A 17023-nucleotide genomic window follows, 5' to 3' on the forward strand; every position below is an offset into this window, starting at 1 on the left:
AAGGAAAAAAGAATGAAGGAAAGAAATGAAGGAAGGAAAGATGGAAGCAAGCAAGCAAGCAATATAAAAAAAGAAAGAAAAGGTAAAAGAATAGATGAAAGGAAGACCGAAAGACAAAGAAAGGAAGGAAAGAAAGAAGAAATGAAAGAAAGGAAGCAAGCAGTAAAATAAGAAAGAAAGAAAAGGTAAAAGGATAGATGGAACGAAGGGGAAAAAGAAAGAAAGAACAAAAGACAGAAAGAAGAAAGGAAGGAAGGAATGAAACTAAAAGAAAAAGAGAAAGGGCTGAAAGAAGGAAGAAATAAAAAACAAGAAAGGGTAAAGAAAGGATGGATGGAAGAAAACAAAGAAAGTAATAAAGAATGAAGGAAAGAAAGGGTAAAAAGAAGGAAGGGAAGAAAGAAAGAAAGAAAGAAAGAAAAAAAAAAAAATAGAGAAAAATATTTTTTTAAAGGACAGAAAGAATGAAAGACAAAGAAAATAGGGAAAATTATAAAAGAAAGACAGTAAAAAATTGAAAGATTAGAGGGAAGAAACAAAGAAATAAAGGATAGAAAGATAGAAAGAAAACAGAGGAAGAAAGCTAAAACTATCATCATAAATAATCAGTTTCTTTTTGGCTCAAAGCCGGGGTAATAATAATAGCAGGGCCCGCTGGGAGAACAGTTTTCGGAACTGAAGCGGCTTCCCTGGGTAAATATACCTGTATTATTATTATTATTATAATCAAAATATAGCTACGAAGGAACCCAGTGTATCAACACACACACAAATGCATATGTGGGGCTATCATGTTTTCAGACGATATCACTCGAAACCCGATCTGTTTGAACTAAAACGGAAGTGAAAATTTCTCCTTTTACTGCTTACAAATGACATAGTTACTGTTACCTCACTTTTTAGGAAATATGGACATTATAAGAGCTTTTCATTACTGTGAAATGTTAATTTTGACAGTTCTGTTAGAGATTTCTGCCAGAGGTTAGCCAAGCTTCGTTCGTGCAGCCAGTAGAAAATTTACCATGTGGGCTGTGTGGCTGGCCGGCTAGGTATACATGTACACTGTATGTTACCCTAGTAAAAATTGCATGCGATTCATTCTGTGTGTATTCTGTGTGTGAATGGCAGAATTTAACGGGAGGAAAATGGTTTGCAATTTGAGTCATGGAATATATTTTATGTTTGTGTTGGACCAGTGAATTTGACCATTTCTGGAAAAGTTACTGGCCCAACAATGGTTTTTATTACTGGTCATGTCAGACCCATAAATCTTGCTATTTTTGGAAAAATTACTGGCCCGAAAATGATATTTTTTACTGGTCATGTCGGACCAGTAAATCTTGCTATTTCTGAAAATCTACTGGCCCGGCAGCGATTTTTACCGGTCTGGGACCGTCGGACCGGCGCTAGTGTCGAGCCCTGTCTATAATCATTAATATAAATTTAGAACTCGATTTGAGACATTCGTATTTATTATTATCGAGTCAGTGCTCTGCAATTGTCCTGTGTCTAATAATGGACTATCAATCATATCAGGATTAATTCTCAAACATTGACATAACTCATATTCCACAAATTTTTCTCACAATCGTTATATCAGCATAGAATACCAATTCAAATGACCATCCTGCGAAAAATACGTATGATATTTATTCCCATCAATTTGGAGCTCATTTTGGATCCAACTACATCTCAGGCAAGTTGGTCACTGCTAGTATTGCACTTGGGCGGCAAGCATGCCTGTCGTTTCAGGAGAGTGAGTGTAGTGTAAGCCGTAAGGGCTGAAGTGAGTGTGAGAGTCTGGACTGTCACTGTGAGTTATTGAATGAAAATTTCAATAAAATCAGATGTACATGTAAACTTTAGATAGTTATGACATTTTAAAGTTTTGCTTCATTCCACAAAAACTGTTTTGAGAATCATAAGCAAGATTCCAAAATGTTTTATCTTTCTCCATCTTTGATCAAATTTTTAGTGTTAATCTACATGTAGCTCGTCTTACGATTCTTAATACATGTACATGTAATAATAACAATTTGTATCTACAACATTAAAATCTTCTCTTATGTTAGGTGGACTTGTACTTGGACATTCTAAGTAAGAATTTTCTACACTGTACTTAATTCTGCAAGATCATATTCAGTGATCTGACAGTTAAAAACTTCTCTGCATGCTGCATTGCATGTTGAAATTGGACTTTGCCCTTTTTCTTGTTTTAGTAATTTGTCCTGATACTGTTCGTTTGTGACTTCACAAATTGCTCAAAATTGTTAAAACCACACTTGACTTTGAGCTTTTAATTTTATAATAAACTATACACACACCACTATGTCTATGGAACTATGATAGTCTTCTTCTTCTTCTTATTCTGATAAAGTACAGTCCACTGACTGGTGTATTGTTGGTGTATATAGTATGGGCGACCAGCGATAGAGAATTCAAAGCCTTAAAAAAAATGTCAAAAGACAAAAAGTCAAACACCAGTCTGAGTCTCACATTAGTCTCACACTGCACAGCCAGTCACTCAGTCTCAGAGTCAGACTCAGCTCAAAAGAGTACCGGGTACAAAATTGTTTAAAAAAATAGTCCGTACATGTAGTAGGGTGTCTGAAGCCACACTGAAAAGTGTCAGCATAAAACAGGCTGATTTAGGGGAAAATATGGCACATTTTTTCGGGGAAGTTCAGGCTACTAGAAAAATGTGATCTGAATTGATTATTAACTTGTGATTGGCATGTATGGAAAGAGAAAATTCAGGGGCTTCTTTTGACAGTAAGGACAAGTTTATATGATCATTTCAAATAATGATTTAGAGATAAATTGCAAACCCTTATTTTTGTGTGTGTTGAGATTGCCATTTCTCCATGCGTTTTCTATGGGAAAATGAAATTTCTGTTTTGCACAATTTTTTTCACTTTGTCGCAATTTTTCATTGTGATCTGGTTTCCAAATCTTTATAAAAATCATACCATCAGATAGAGCATAAAAAATCCTATTGGACTCTTTATGGACAAGTTTTTGGCATTAATATTAATAATAAATTTATAACAGCTCTCGGAAGCTAAAAATTTGGATTTGTGTGTGTCCATTTCTTAACTACACAGTCTATGGCAGAGAAATGCTGAAAATTGACCTAATTTCATTCTTCTTTTTTTGCAGCCAATAATTGGATTTTTTTGTCACCAGTCCATTCACTGCCGTTTATTTCGTCAACGGCGGTGACTTCTTTCCACTCCCATTGACTTTTTGTAACACAAGGAGCGCACACACACACAAGAAGAGAGGTGACAAATTTCACGATAAGGCCCCAAACATTAACAACCAAGTCAGATTTCACTTCAAATAATCATCTCATTCTCAATCGACAATTCTCAATCTCACTCAGTCTCAAGTCAAATCCAACATTGATTTTTTTTAACACTGCTCAATTCACTTGACGTGTGTTGACATTTGACAATTCTTCAACAACTTCTTGAGCCGACTTCGGAATCCTGGTGGAAAATGCATGAAAACTGTTGACCAAACGGATCCCTCACGCAAATTACAAATATGTGATAATGAACATCAAAATATACCCTGTCACCATCCTTGAAATGATTCCCGGAACACGAAACAAGTTCAAAAAGTGTCGCCAAAGCGACAATTTTGGCCAACACGACAGTCTCCATTTTGTGATATTACAACCTCGATCGTGCATATTGAGTTATGTTAAGCTGGGAAATCGTTCTTTTTTACTCTAAAAAGGAATATTCGCAAGTTAAATGACAATAATTTTGCAACTCCATATTTTTAAAGATTTTATAGTGGTATAGTATATTTGTTTTATTGAACATTATCTTATCACAGATAATCCCTTTCCTTTCGTGTTGTTTTCAATTCATCAAGCCAAGCCATGGCCATCGCATCGGTCGTACATTGCGCTCGGGAGTTGGCTGGCTCAGGTGCACTTCCAGCACCGCTGCTGCTGATGTCCATGCATCTTTGTGAGATTAGTCTACCAATGAAATAACTTCGTCTGGTTATTTATGATTAAGATCAATATACCGATAATGGAATTCAATTGCTCTAAATGAGTACATAAAAAATATTGTCTCAAATAGAAACAATTATTTCCATCTTGATACGTCCAATTCCCGAATTTGGAAGTTTTATTTTGGACTATATTCTTCGCGCATTTGCATCGACTGTGCTACGCGTTAATCCGTAATCTCAGCGACCTTTAGCTTAGCTGATCACCGAACAAAGCCGTGGATTCACCGCCGAGAGCCTGAATTTGAAGCTACAAATTCGCTGTTTGTGCTCATTTTCACACGAGGAGCTGTCGACTGCCTGTGAACTTGAATTCTCCGTTTTACAGGAGCTCATCTGGAGTTGTCCACTGAGAAGTATTCTGTTGCAAAACGAGCTACACATTTTGTATGTTTCCGATAATCTTGCCAGACAGCTAAGCCTAATGCAATGGATCTGCAGCAAACCGTGCAAGATCTCGCGGAGGCATGGGTGGCAGCAAATACCGACACAAGTTTTAGCCGAACTCAGGTAAAGAAAAAGGTGTATCTCTCAGATTATCTTGTTGGCTCTTACAAACAAATTTGAAGGTGAATTTACGATTTAAGTAATCTTCATATTATAAACGACGGAAAAATAATGGCTCATCAAGTCTGAATTCCTGAAGAGCTAGAATATGATTATTTTACATTAGCTCCGAGGAAGAGCAACCCCATATCAAAGGCAGGTATAGCGCCGGGGCTGGCCGCCTAGTTACAATTGGGATTGGGCTAGATTTGTCTGAAACGGAATAGTTGCGTGTTGAATTGTATACATGAACATGTTTTGAATGTGTTAATTATACATCCCTTTTTGACTGGGGAGACTGAAATTAAACTACGTATTATTTTCTAACCAATGAAATGTTCTTTATTAATATTTTTAGGCAGTTTTTTTATCATTATATCAGTGTTCATTCTGACACTAAGTTATATTTTGAGCACTTTTTAGCAGTGCTCTTTCAGTTAAGACTGCATATTTCATTTGGTAATTAATTTTTTAATAATGTTTTCATTACAGCTGTAGTTATGTTTTGGTTTTGTGCATTTCTTTTTTCAGTTTGTAATATGATTTTGGTTTACCCTTTTCCACCCCCCCCCCCATATGCTTCCTTCTCCAGGTATAATTCAGTAGGTTTGGTTCCCTCCTTCTCCCTCTCCTCCCCCTCTTATCCTCCTCCTTCTTTTCTTCTTTGTCTTCCTCCTAATTCTCCTCCTCCCCCTTCTTCTTATCTTCATTTTTCTCCCCCTCTGCCTACCTTGGCTCCTCTTTTCCTCCTTATTTTTCTTCTTATTCCTCTTTCTCCTTCCCTTTCATCTCCTTTTACTTCTCCTTCTTTTCCCTCTCAATTCTTTTTGCTCTTGCTCTTTACCTCTTTTCTTCTTCCTATAAAAATACATTTGATCTTCTTTTTCTTTGAAAATTATTACACCCTTGTGAGTTGTATATTATTTCTTCCCCCCCCCAACTGACTTCTTTCTTCTCTCTCTCTCACTATTTTCTATCCCTTCTTCCCTCTCAAATTTTTTTTCTTCCCTTCATCTTCTCAGCCTTCCATGAGTTCCACCCCTCTCTTATTTTTATTCTTCTTCCTTTTCTTCCTTTAATTTTTTTTTTGTTTTGTTATGGGCATATTGAAGCCAGGGCCTGGACTCGGGGTTCCTTTGGTAATCACTTGGTGTTGATGGTTCAACTTTAAACTTCGTCTTTTCTTTTTCTTCTCTTCAAACTTTCAGAGTTTGTATAAATGACTAGACTTGTCATTTATCTTTGTGAAAATTTGTAACTGTTTGGGAAATTAAGCGAAACTTTAAAATGTCATAATAACTTATTTTACATCCAATTTTTGATGAAATTTTCAGCGTTGTGCTTGTTGAATTTTTTAAATTTTTCATTCAATTTAACTTTTTGTTAGGGTGGACTTTTCCTTTTAATAAGTGAGGAAAAAAAGTATGCATAAGTTTATATTAATAGTCTAGAGCATGTACTGTATGCAGGTCTAATGTCTCTGAAATTGAATTGAATTACCGGTACTGTAAATTCCTTTTCATCTGAAATACAATAATTTGTTAAAATGTGATATCCCTCAACTAAACTCAAGTAACTACATTTACCCCCTGCCAAATGTTGGGGAACATGTACATGTATAGTATTGTATGCATACATACATTTTGGGTTTGGGGAGAGTGTTATGAATTTTGGAATTTTTTCATATTATTTTATGAAGGATATTTGTCTTTAGCCTATACTCTGCAAAGCCAAATTTTATGAAGATTTAAATCAGCAACTAATACGAAAGCAATGGTCTCATGCAAAGTTGCTTTTCTTTTGTTTAATTTCATTTCTTTCTTAAGAAGTCACATTGGCTTCATGGCTTGTGGTAACTTGTGTATAGAACTGTAAATTTTTCAATTCCATAACCATACATGAAGTATATTTTAGGCCAGGTTTGTGTTGGGGGAGGGGGGGGGGGGGGACAGGGAGGAGACTATCTTGGGATTGTCTTGTCTTTGATGCCCACAATCAAAGTGTTGATTATTATGGGATGTTATGCTCCTAGTAACTACATGTACATTGGGGATTTTGTTGTCAAATTGTATAGAAAATGGCAGTATTATTTGAATAACTATATTCACATAGTTCATTGAATCAAATTATTTGTTATTTTTTTGTTTTTACACTGTTTTGTTTAATATGTTGTCAAAATATTCAGAAATTTGTACAATCATGTACACTGTAGCCACCAATATGTGTAGGCCCTGAAGCTTTTATGTACATGTATCAATGTGTTTTGTGAAATGTACATGTTTTGGTTGGTTGTCTCATTTTCATTTTATAATTCTCATTATTCCTGCAGTTACAGCAAGCGTACGGGAGCGGTGGTGCACAGGACGAAGGTGCAGAGGAAGGCACAGAACCATCAACCTCCGGCGAAGGTGAATTCAGCAGTGGCAATCCCATGAGTGCCCCTTCCTCCCCTCCTCCCCACGGGCTGGCAAGCGGAGACAGCCTGGCTTCCTCGCACAGCAGGAAACGCAAGCAATCCAGTCCTCAGCCCAGACGGGAAGGCTCAGAGCCCGCTGCTGCTGCTACTGGTCTACTCGATCCTTCAACCAACAAAGGAAACCCCCCGCCGTCAAAACGTGTCAAAGATTCAGGTAAGGACTTTATACGGCATGATTTTTTATCTAATTCCCTTTTACTCTAGTTGCTTGTGCATCGTTAAATGTGATACTGTAATTTGATGCAGCAGGGTTATTGATAAGATTTTGCATATTTTGAAATTATGAGTTCCTACCCCATGGGTACTGACATCAGTTTAACACCAATCATTGAAGTATAATTTCTGGTCACTTTTTCAAGGTTATTTTAGGTTCATTTTGGATATGACTATTACGTAAGACAAGAAGGCCAATTTATCATTTCAAAAATAATTTTTTACAAATCCACTGCGAAAAGGAAGGACTAAGTCACATGTCATGAATAACATTTTACTATTTAACAAGGTCAAAGGTCATTTGAGGTCATCAATAAACAAACTTACAATTTTTAGCAAAATACATACGTTATGTTATTTTGAAAATGTATTTAAATTTAATCTAAATTCTTTTATTCTAATTTCTATTAATTTTGTAAGGAGTATCCAATAAAACAAGCAACCTTTGACACAATTTCAGGGTCACAAAATCAAGGTCAAAGTTCTTGGTCAATAAATTCAATGAGGCATAGCCTTTAAAGGACAAGCCACCCCAACAAAAAGTTGATTTGAATAAAAAGAGAAAAATCCAATGAGCATAACACTGAAAATTCCATCAAAATTTGCTGTAAAATAAGAAAGTTATGACATTTTAATAAAGTTTCGCTTAATTTCACAGTATACATGTACATAGTTAATATACGCATCCCAGTCAGTATGCAAATGAGGAAACTGATGACATCACTGACATTCACTCACTTCTTCTTTGTATTTTATTATATGGAATAGTCTAATTTTCTCCTTATTGTCCTGTGAAACAAAGTTTTATTTCTCCATGAACGTGTGGAATTAGCATTGTTTAAAATATGGTTCAGTCAAGTTGGTCCTTATTGTCAAATCTGTAAAAATTGAAATATTGTATAATTCAAACAATAAAAAACAAAAATGGTGAATGAGGGACATCATCGATTCTCTCATTTGCATGTGACTAAATTGTGCATATAACTATTTTTTGAAAAAAAAAGCGAAACTTTAAAGTGTCATAACTTTCTTATTTTACATCTTATTTTGATGAAAATTTCAGCATTATGCTTGGCTGATTTTTATCTGTTGATTCAAATCAACATTTTTTTAGGTGGACTTGACCTTTAAAATTGGATGTATAAAAATAATCATATTTTCACATATGTACATATATACATGTATTTGAATACAATAAAGAATGGGTTGTGAAAATTTGTACAAGTGCATACAAGTTCATGTTTGCATATATATGTGTAATGTAGGCATGAAACTTGGCACTTTTCTTACTGTGTACTACTGTACTGTTAAAAAAATACTCTTGATTAAATGCTTACTTTATGTTGATTTGTTTATTTTTGATAAAAAATTCAAGATAAACTTTTGTTTACATGTTCACAAATGAAAAAGAGAATAATCAAGCTTATGTATTCATTGAGATTTTTTTGTATGTGCTCAAATTACTAATTTTGTTGTACAGTGTATTTACAATGTATATATATATTTTTTTGGAATCAATTACTTTTATACAGCATCAGTACTTTCACTGCCGTACAGATTTCATAAGGGATAAAGGGATATTAGTTTTTGTTTTGCTTTCGAGTGCTTGTTTTGGCTTAAATTAATATTACGTTAACCCATGTGTATGTGCACAGATATGTCAGAAGAAAAGAAAAAGGCCAGTGTGGTAGTGAGCTATTAAAAGTAAGGTGGGAAAAGAGTGGAAATCAGATTGAAAATTAAAGAGGAAGAGTTTGGAAGATCACTCATTGCTGGATGAGCCATTAACTGTCAATGAAATTTATCTGTTTGTCATCATAGCAGCAAATTCATTATAAAGTGGCTGCTGTCGCTCTGAAAATTGGGTTTTGCACGGGACCTCGTTGAGGTGATAATACCCGCTTGATGATAGCGTCAGGAATTCTTTCAGCCCAGACCAGGAAGAGTTGACTTTGAGTCCTATCACAGCGGGATTAGCCCAAGAAAAAAAATGCCCAAGTTTCCTTCCTGCTTGCGAGATATTTCGGTACGCAATCTCACGCAATACTCCTGCCGACGGTTTTCTAATTTTACCAACAGAGGAGAGACAAGAGAGAGAGGGGGAGATAGAAATGAGAAGTATGGTGAAGCTTAGGAGCTAATTTATCTCATAAGCTGGAGTTTTTTCTTGCTCACTTCCTGTAGAGGAAGGTAATTAATCCAGTTTCTTTTGACTTGGCATCCAAGCTGCATTCTGGCAGATTTTGCGAGTTACGTTAGCCGGAGGGGATGCTGCTAAGGAAAAAAGACATGAAATGTGTACCTGTATTTTTATGATGGAAGGTTTGGGAATTGGAATTAAGTGACTAAAAGGGGAGAGGATTAGCCGGCTTAGGACGCTCTTCCAGATCTAATTTGCGTCAGTTTTATTTTGTTTTGTTAGACACGGTACTGTCTGAAATAAGACTTTGCTCTCTGGATCTGCCGACTTTAATACGAAGACGTGACACATTTTGTTTTTCTCCCCATGAAGGTCAAATGTGATGTACTTCTTTAAAAGCAGGATATACTGTATAATCTTTGAAAACCTTAAAAGGACACAATCCTCATTGATTCTTGTAATCGTGCAGTATATCTTTGGATAATTAGGGATGTCGAGTGTTGACCAATGTTGAATTCATCAGTTGTTTATTTTATGACCGACATGAATTACTCAGACTCTTTAAGAATTTAGCAATAAGATTACGTACATAATTACATATGGTCAATTCCAGCCAAACGTTGCATTTTTCCAGTTTTTTAAATTTCTTTTCTGAGCAATTTTGTTTATACTGTTTATAATTATATAGTTTAAGGTTTACAAAAGCACACTTATATTTACTATACCCTCATTCATTCATAAAATACACAATGTGCACTCTGTTGCACTTTGGTACTAAGAATTCTTAGAAAGTGTACAACTTTCACCCATCCCTGGCTCCTGGCAAGCAAAGGGTGCTGATGAAAAATTCCACTGTCAATGTGACCTCCAAGCAGTAATTTCCCATTAGCTGTATTGTTTTACATGCTGCAGTGAATTGGTGAGGCACAAAATACATATCAATGTGTGTATGTTTGATGTCCCATAAGTCACAGTTTTGAGCATTAAGTTCCCCTCATATGCTGCAATAGACTCCTGCAGACAAGCATTGGACTTTTTTATCTACTACAGTACATGCTTGCATCAACATATCAAGCTGCATCTGCATTGGACTTGACATAGCTCTAATGGGGGGACATACAATTAAGTCCCATAAGTCACAAGTCCCATAAGTCACATATACAGTTCGTAAACCATGCCACCCAAAAGCTGTGCATGAGAGCAAAGAGAGGGACAAGAATGCTTAAAAGCTGGAGGACAGTATGCTGACTGTAAGAAAAAACAGTCAAAATATCATAGGCAGTGGGAAAAAAAAAACTTGCAATGTCTGCAGCCCAGAAAAAAGGAGAAAACTGAATATGAACACTAATGCAAAGCTGAGTTGAGTACAGGTGAATTGGTTTGTTTCACCCTAGCTTTTACCCTATTTCACCCTATTTTTTTAGATGCAGATCACTCTCTTGATTTTCTTGTCCTTTGAGTATGCATTCACTATGTTACATATGATGTGAACTTGATACATGTATATAGTCCCATGGAAACTAGACCTATTGCAAATGTCCCATCAGTCACAAATGTTGTAGTTGCGACCCTCTGGATCCTGTCAAAATGAGCACCAGTCCTCAGATGCATAAGGCTACCCTGAACAGACCTGTTAAAAGGGCACAAACAGCACTCCCTACCAGCCCCTGTAAATGCCAAAAAGTTGTTCAGAAGCTTGCAATCAAATTTTTTCCAGAAATACCAGAATCATTTGTGCCGCCTGACAAGAGAAAGGAACATGCGCATATATAGAGTACTGAAGTATGATATCTAGATGTCATGACAACGAACCAGCTGGTTCTAAACTGAATCACAGCAGCACGATCGTCTCTACACATTTGTATTTTCAAAAATGGTGATGTGTTTTGTCCCTGGTTGTTACCATTATTCTGAAAGTTATAACGGCACTGTTTCAAAAAGCTGTTTGTAAGTTAAGAGCGACTTTAAGAACGACTGGTGATCCTTTCTTGTGGTAAATGGTATCATAAATTGGCGATGTTTAGTGCGTTCTTACAGTCGCTCCTAACTTACGAACAGCTTTATCAAAAGGCCCCTGGGTTAATTTGTTTAGAACCAGGACGCCATGACACCATGGCAACTGACGTCATCGCTTCGGTACTCTATAAATGATGATGTCCTTACAGATGTTCTGAATTTCTATGAAAGAGATGACATATCAACCCAAGCAGCTGGCAAAAAAGAATTTGTGATAATAATAGTGGGGAAAGATAGGGTTCCTATGCACCCCCATGATAGGCCTATATATTTTTAACCAACTTTTTTGTATTGCCTGAAGTGTATAGTTAATGAATCTTAATATTCCCTTTCACAAATCGTGTCCCATGGGGTTCCAAATTGGCAATTTTGGCGGCCATCTGGGATTTTTCATCAAAATCAATTATTTTCATATTTTTTTCACAGGCAATGGGAAAAATCTTAAATGAATATGATTTTTACTATAGTTTAGATAGTAGAAATTGATTGTAATAGTTTTCTGGACAGTCCAATTAATAATTTTTTTTTAAGCAAGAATTTACGCAAAATTTCACGTTATTTGTCAAAAATTTGCATGTGCATTGATATCTATCAGTTTTATCATAAAGTCCATAAACATCAACAAAAATCAATTATTTTCATATTTTTTGCACAGGCAATGGGGAAAATTTTTAATGAAAAATATCAGCATTCGACACGAAAGAGGATATATTAATGAGAATATTGATATGCTTCATGACAGTATTAATGTCTTAATTTGCTTGTACATGTAACACACTGATAAGGTAATCTTCAATACCATACTGTATTAGACGGATAGAGAAAAGCAACATTTGTTTGTCCCATCTGTCACAAATATGACCAATCATTATGTCCCATCAGTCACAATGGAAAGTGTGTACATTCTAATTCTAACTGTTCATTGTTCATCTCTTTGCTAAATAATTATGATTGTAATTGTTTATTGATTATTTTGTACTTATTTGATTACAGTTCTTAAAGCCTGCTGACAAGTTAAGAAGCTTTTTTTTTTTTTTTGGGGGGGGGTTAATGTTCCCTTTTAATACATGAAGTGCATGAAAAGAAGTTTCTGCCCTTTGTTGAATTTATTTCTGACACAATGGCATAAATTATTAAAGGTGTCATCTTATTAGGGAATATTTTTTCATGCTGAAATTAAGTTTGACTTAAAAAGTCATTGAGAGGAAATGTAAATTCCATGAAATGAGATAGGGTCCCATCAGTCACATTCACTTGTCCCATAAGTCACACACGATTGCACACAACTACTGAAACAAATGAAATGAATCAAGTCCAATTCAAGTACTGTTAGTGAGCCCTATCACTGGTTAATCTCCAATCCCAAATCTAAAAACATTGTCATAAAACTGAGATAGTTATGGCACTTTGAACAAAAGAGCTCAATTTGTGTGGTCCATCGACGTCCCATAAGTCACAGTGACATTTCTGAAGATCTAGCACCCTATGCAACCAAGATGAAAGCATACATTTTTGTATATAGTAAGTTTCAGCATTCTTCTTACAGTTTAATAAAGTAAATCCATGTTTGTGCAGCTACTATTCCAGATATGCACTTCAGTTACGTGGAAAAAAGTATCAAATGTCCCATAAGTCACAATGGAATTGACCATATAGCATTTGAGCAGATTTATGTTAGTGTAGTGTTATTCAAAAAGTACTATAGCTTTGTTATTAAAAGCATTTTATTGTGCTAGGTCATGGATCCTTTGTAGAATGTTTCCTACATGTACATGTAGATTCATTTATGCAGTATTTAAAAGTAAAATCTTATCAGCAGGAACCATTTCCTGTATCAATTGTCAGGTGATGATTACACAGTATACACTGTACTAGGTGACTGTACAGTAGTTAAAATGGAAGGCGTGGAGTAAGATATTTAAGATGGAACCTAAAATTCTGTAAAAGAGCAAAACTACAACTGATGCTAAAACGATATAATTTGTAGTATTTTTTTAAAACTATTGAAATGACTTTGCAATTCCATGTTTTGTACATGTAAGCCTTTAACACCAATTGAAAGCCATCCCTGAATACATGTATGATTGTTGATAGACTCCAAGCTCAAAAGAAAAGAATTTTTTTTTTCTTTTAAAGCATATCTTTAAAAAAAAAACTTTCCAACTTTAGTCATCTTTTTAAACATAATTTGGTTACAAGTATGCAATCCAAACACACTATCTGCTTGCTACATACGATACTTTTTATATTGTATGCTTCCAAAATCTCCTTAACCGCAATATCGCTAATAATCTACCTAAATACATGTAGGTAAAGAAAAGGGGAGAAATAGAAGGTGCTGCTTTGAAATCGTTTTTCAAGTGTCAAGGCTGACACTTCACGATTCCATCCACCTCGATATCCCATGAGCCTCTGTTGCGGACCACTGTCCAATGGGGAAAGGTCCACTGACTCCGCGGGGAGGGGATTATCTCTTAATGACATAAGACCTCACTCTGGTGGTTCTTCTGCTATATGGTGCTATTATTAGCAGCAAAATCCATTGATAAATGGATTGTTTCAAAATATGTAATATTACACTTTGCTGTGTGGATTTTGTTGAAAAATATTGACTTCACTAAACATCTATTCTATTATTTTTTTAAAACCTTGTTTTAGAAAGATGTACTGTAGTTTGCGATGAAGCATCGGGGGGGGGGGGGGGGAGGGGGAAGGGGTGGGGTGGGGAGGGGGGGGGGTCGTCCATGCATGGTACCTCATATTATAAACCTCCATCATGTATTTGATGCTATGCTAAAAAAATCTTGAATCCAGTGAAATTTACAGGTAGGAGATTACTAATCTCAGATTAGGAATTCACACATTTTCAAAATTACAAAGCTAGAAAAATGCATTTGTACATGTAATCAAATTCAAAGCTTACCCCAATGTCTACATGTATACATTGTACCTGTAGATATGCCTATAATTAATCTATCAAATCAATCTTCATTTTTTTTTTCTCTCTGATCTGAAATGCCAATAGACTTTCTATAAGTGTAGTTGTAGTTTTAGTTTCTTATTTTTGAGCAATATATTCGGTCTAGTTCTATTTAATATCATGGAATTTCATTTTCTGCACTTACATGTACCTACATGTACAACACTTGCATGTATTTATTCCCTACATGTAGGTATTAAATCCGATATGTTTTTTTCCTCAAAAAGATTTGAGAACATGACTAATTCTGGTGAATGCAGATGTCTCGTTAGAACTCGTCTCTATTTTTATTTCTTCACATTCACAAAGTCTTGTTCGCCCAAGTTAAAGTTTATGAAGTAGTTTACAAATTTGTATTTTCTTTCAAAAAAGTATATGTTACATTTCTTTTAATAGAATAAGTTTGTTTATGAGAAATGAAATATATATTTGCCTCCTGTCTCCAGGAATTTTGATTCCTGTATATCTATAGTTAACCGATGTCTCTCCCTCTTATTTCAAAGGAATATATTTGCAAGGTATGCTAAGCCTCAAGGGATTGTTAATGCACTGCCGTTGAGGGGAGATCTTTTGTTTTGTCCATTTAATCCAGAATGCGACTTTCCAGCCTGGAAGACGATTCTGTCTCCTTCCCATTGCAGAAAGAAGTCCTACAAGTCTTTCCATTTCCTCGATGTTGTGCTCATTGCGAAATTGTAGTTTAAGAATTCATATGAAGCCCCCACGGTGTGGAAAGCTTTCAAAGAAATAGTGATTCTCTTTCTTGGCAGTGGGGACGCACGAGTAGGCTTTCTTCATCAGAATGTGAGAGCAAGGTATTTATCTAGGATGAGCACTTAATTCTATCTTTTCCTTGCCCTTGGCTTGGAGGTTTATGTCATTTTTTAAAGTATATATTTTTTATTTTCATATTTTCGTGCAGCAAAGGGCAACAATTCAAATTTGAAATCTTTGGGAGAGGAAAAAGTGTCCCATGTGGCATTATAAGAAGTCTTAGAAGAAATTTCAAGCGCGCGTTCAAGTCAAATCCATTCTAAGGTTTCAGTTTCATACTTAAGAAAAAAAGTATGAAAAACAATATTTCAAGGTTTTTCTTGCAGTTGAGTTTATTTTCTTCAGTATATTTGATATTTTCAGAAGATGATTTGCAGTTTTAATTTTATTTTATCTTTGGAGAAATAAAAAGGAATTTAAGCATTATTTTGAACTCTGTATGGATGGGGGTAAGGGATGGGAAAGAACGAGAAAGACAAGTGGAATTGCTACATGGATCAGTTTGTAGACTAGAATTAATTCAAGCCATTAATGACAAAAGATACACCTTATTTCTATTTTTTTTACAAGTACTTGTACAACAAAACAAATATAATTGAATTATGCAAATCTGTCCTATTGCCAATATGACATCCAAAGTTAGTGTAAATTTTGGTCTCTATATTCAGTTACTGCTACAAGTACATGTACATGGAGTTACCATGCTATAAAAGCCCCCAAATAAAAGAAACCAAAATATGATTTTGACATCAAATAAGGGTTTTGTGACTTATCAATTTATAGAAGTGAGATGAAAAAAATCAACACACAAGGCCAGGGTTCTGATCTATTTAATTTTTATTTATTTATTTATTTTTTATGCCTGGGAAATGTTTTCACCGAATCAAATCGAACCGTTAGACACTTCTCGACACCTCAGACTGCCGGGATTGATCCTGATCCCAACCCGGCTGAGACCCTGCTAATTGAAAGGTGAATAATTAAAGTTAGTCTGCATAATGACTTGGTGAGAAAGAGAGGTACATGTAATAGGCCTATTGAATTCCTATGAGTTGGCTTCATTTTGGTGCCCAAGTGTGGTGGCGAAGTGCAGTAGAAGGTACATGGCTAGGAGCATCCTGGGAAGTTTGTTTTTTAATGTTGGAAATCTCGGAGGGGATGTGGCATAATATCGAGACTTAAGTAATTGCCTGCTGATAGCTCGTTCATTTGCTGGTGGATGAGGGGATGTAAGAGCTAGTTGATAGAGAAGCCTGAATGACGTGCCAGTCACCTAATGTCTCAGGAAAGGAGGAGCTGGGGGGGGGGGGTTGTCGCTGTTCTGAGTCTCTTTAGATTGCCAGAGAGTACAACCTCTTCTTGTAGCCTTTGTTTAGCCATTTCACAGAAATTGTCAGAGGCATCGTTAATGCCGTGAGATTTGTTCCCCCGTCTCTCTTGTTAGGGCATCAAATGACAAATGGCAAGAAAAGATTTTAAGGCTGGATTTGCTCTTTAGGCGGGACTAAAGGACCGAGGGTGAGGATATTGAAAGAAAGGGAGAGTGGCGTAGAGACCGAGATGAATCTGTGAGAGGGGCTCTCTCCCTTCATTTTTTTTGTGATGGTTTGGAGGGGGATTGGAGGAAAAATCTCCTTTTGGTTGCCTGGGTTTTCCATTAACAGATTAAGCTTCAAATCCTCAGGGAGATTAGGAAGCCCATTAGGAAGATTAGGGGATAAATCCATCCAGGTTTGGATGGAGGAGACTATAGACCATATTGTGAGAGGGCTAGAGAGATGGAGAGATGGAGATAAAGAGAGAAGAAGAGAGAGACACACAGACATATCCACATAGGAGAGGAAAGATA

The 17023-nt window shown here is 35.8% G+C and overlaps 1 protein-coding gene and 1 pseudogene across 1 annotated transcript in view; one reads left to right on the plus strand and one right to left on the minus strand.

The window, feature by feature from the left end:
• Positions 1 to 3749, minus strand: part of LOC129262995 (transmembrane 9 superfamily member 1-like) — a 28389-nt gene extending 24640 nt beyond the window's left edge. The window contains exon 1 of the mRNA XM_064103010.1: positions 3576 to 3749. Within this exon, the coding sequence (XP_063959080.1) occupies positions 3576 to 3668 (93 nt within the window). The 5' untranslated portion in view covers positions 3669 to 3749. The remainder of the gene's footprint in view (positions 1 to 3575) is intronic.
• Positions 3750 to 4368: 619 nt separating this feature from the next.
• On the plus strand, positions 4369 to 8955 carry LOC129267233 (uncharacterized; annotated as a pseudogene).
• Positions 8956 to 17023: the final 8068 nt, after the last annotated feature.

This window comes from Lytechinus pictus, chromosome 1, assembly GCF_037042905.1.
Source record: "Lytechinus pictus isolate F3 Inbred chromosome 1, Lp3.0, whole genome shotgun sequence".
NCBI lineage: Eukaryota > Metazoa > Echinodermata > Echinoidea > Temnopleuroida > Toxopneustidae > Lytechinus > Lytechinus pictus.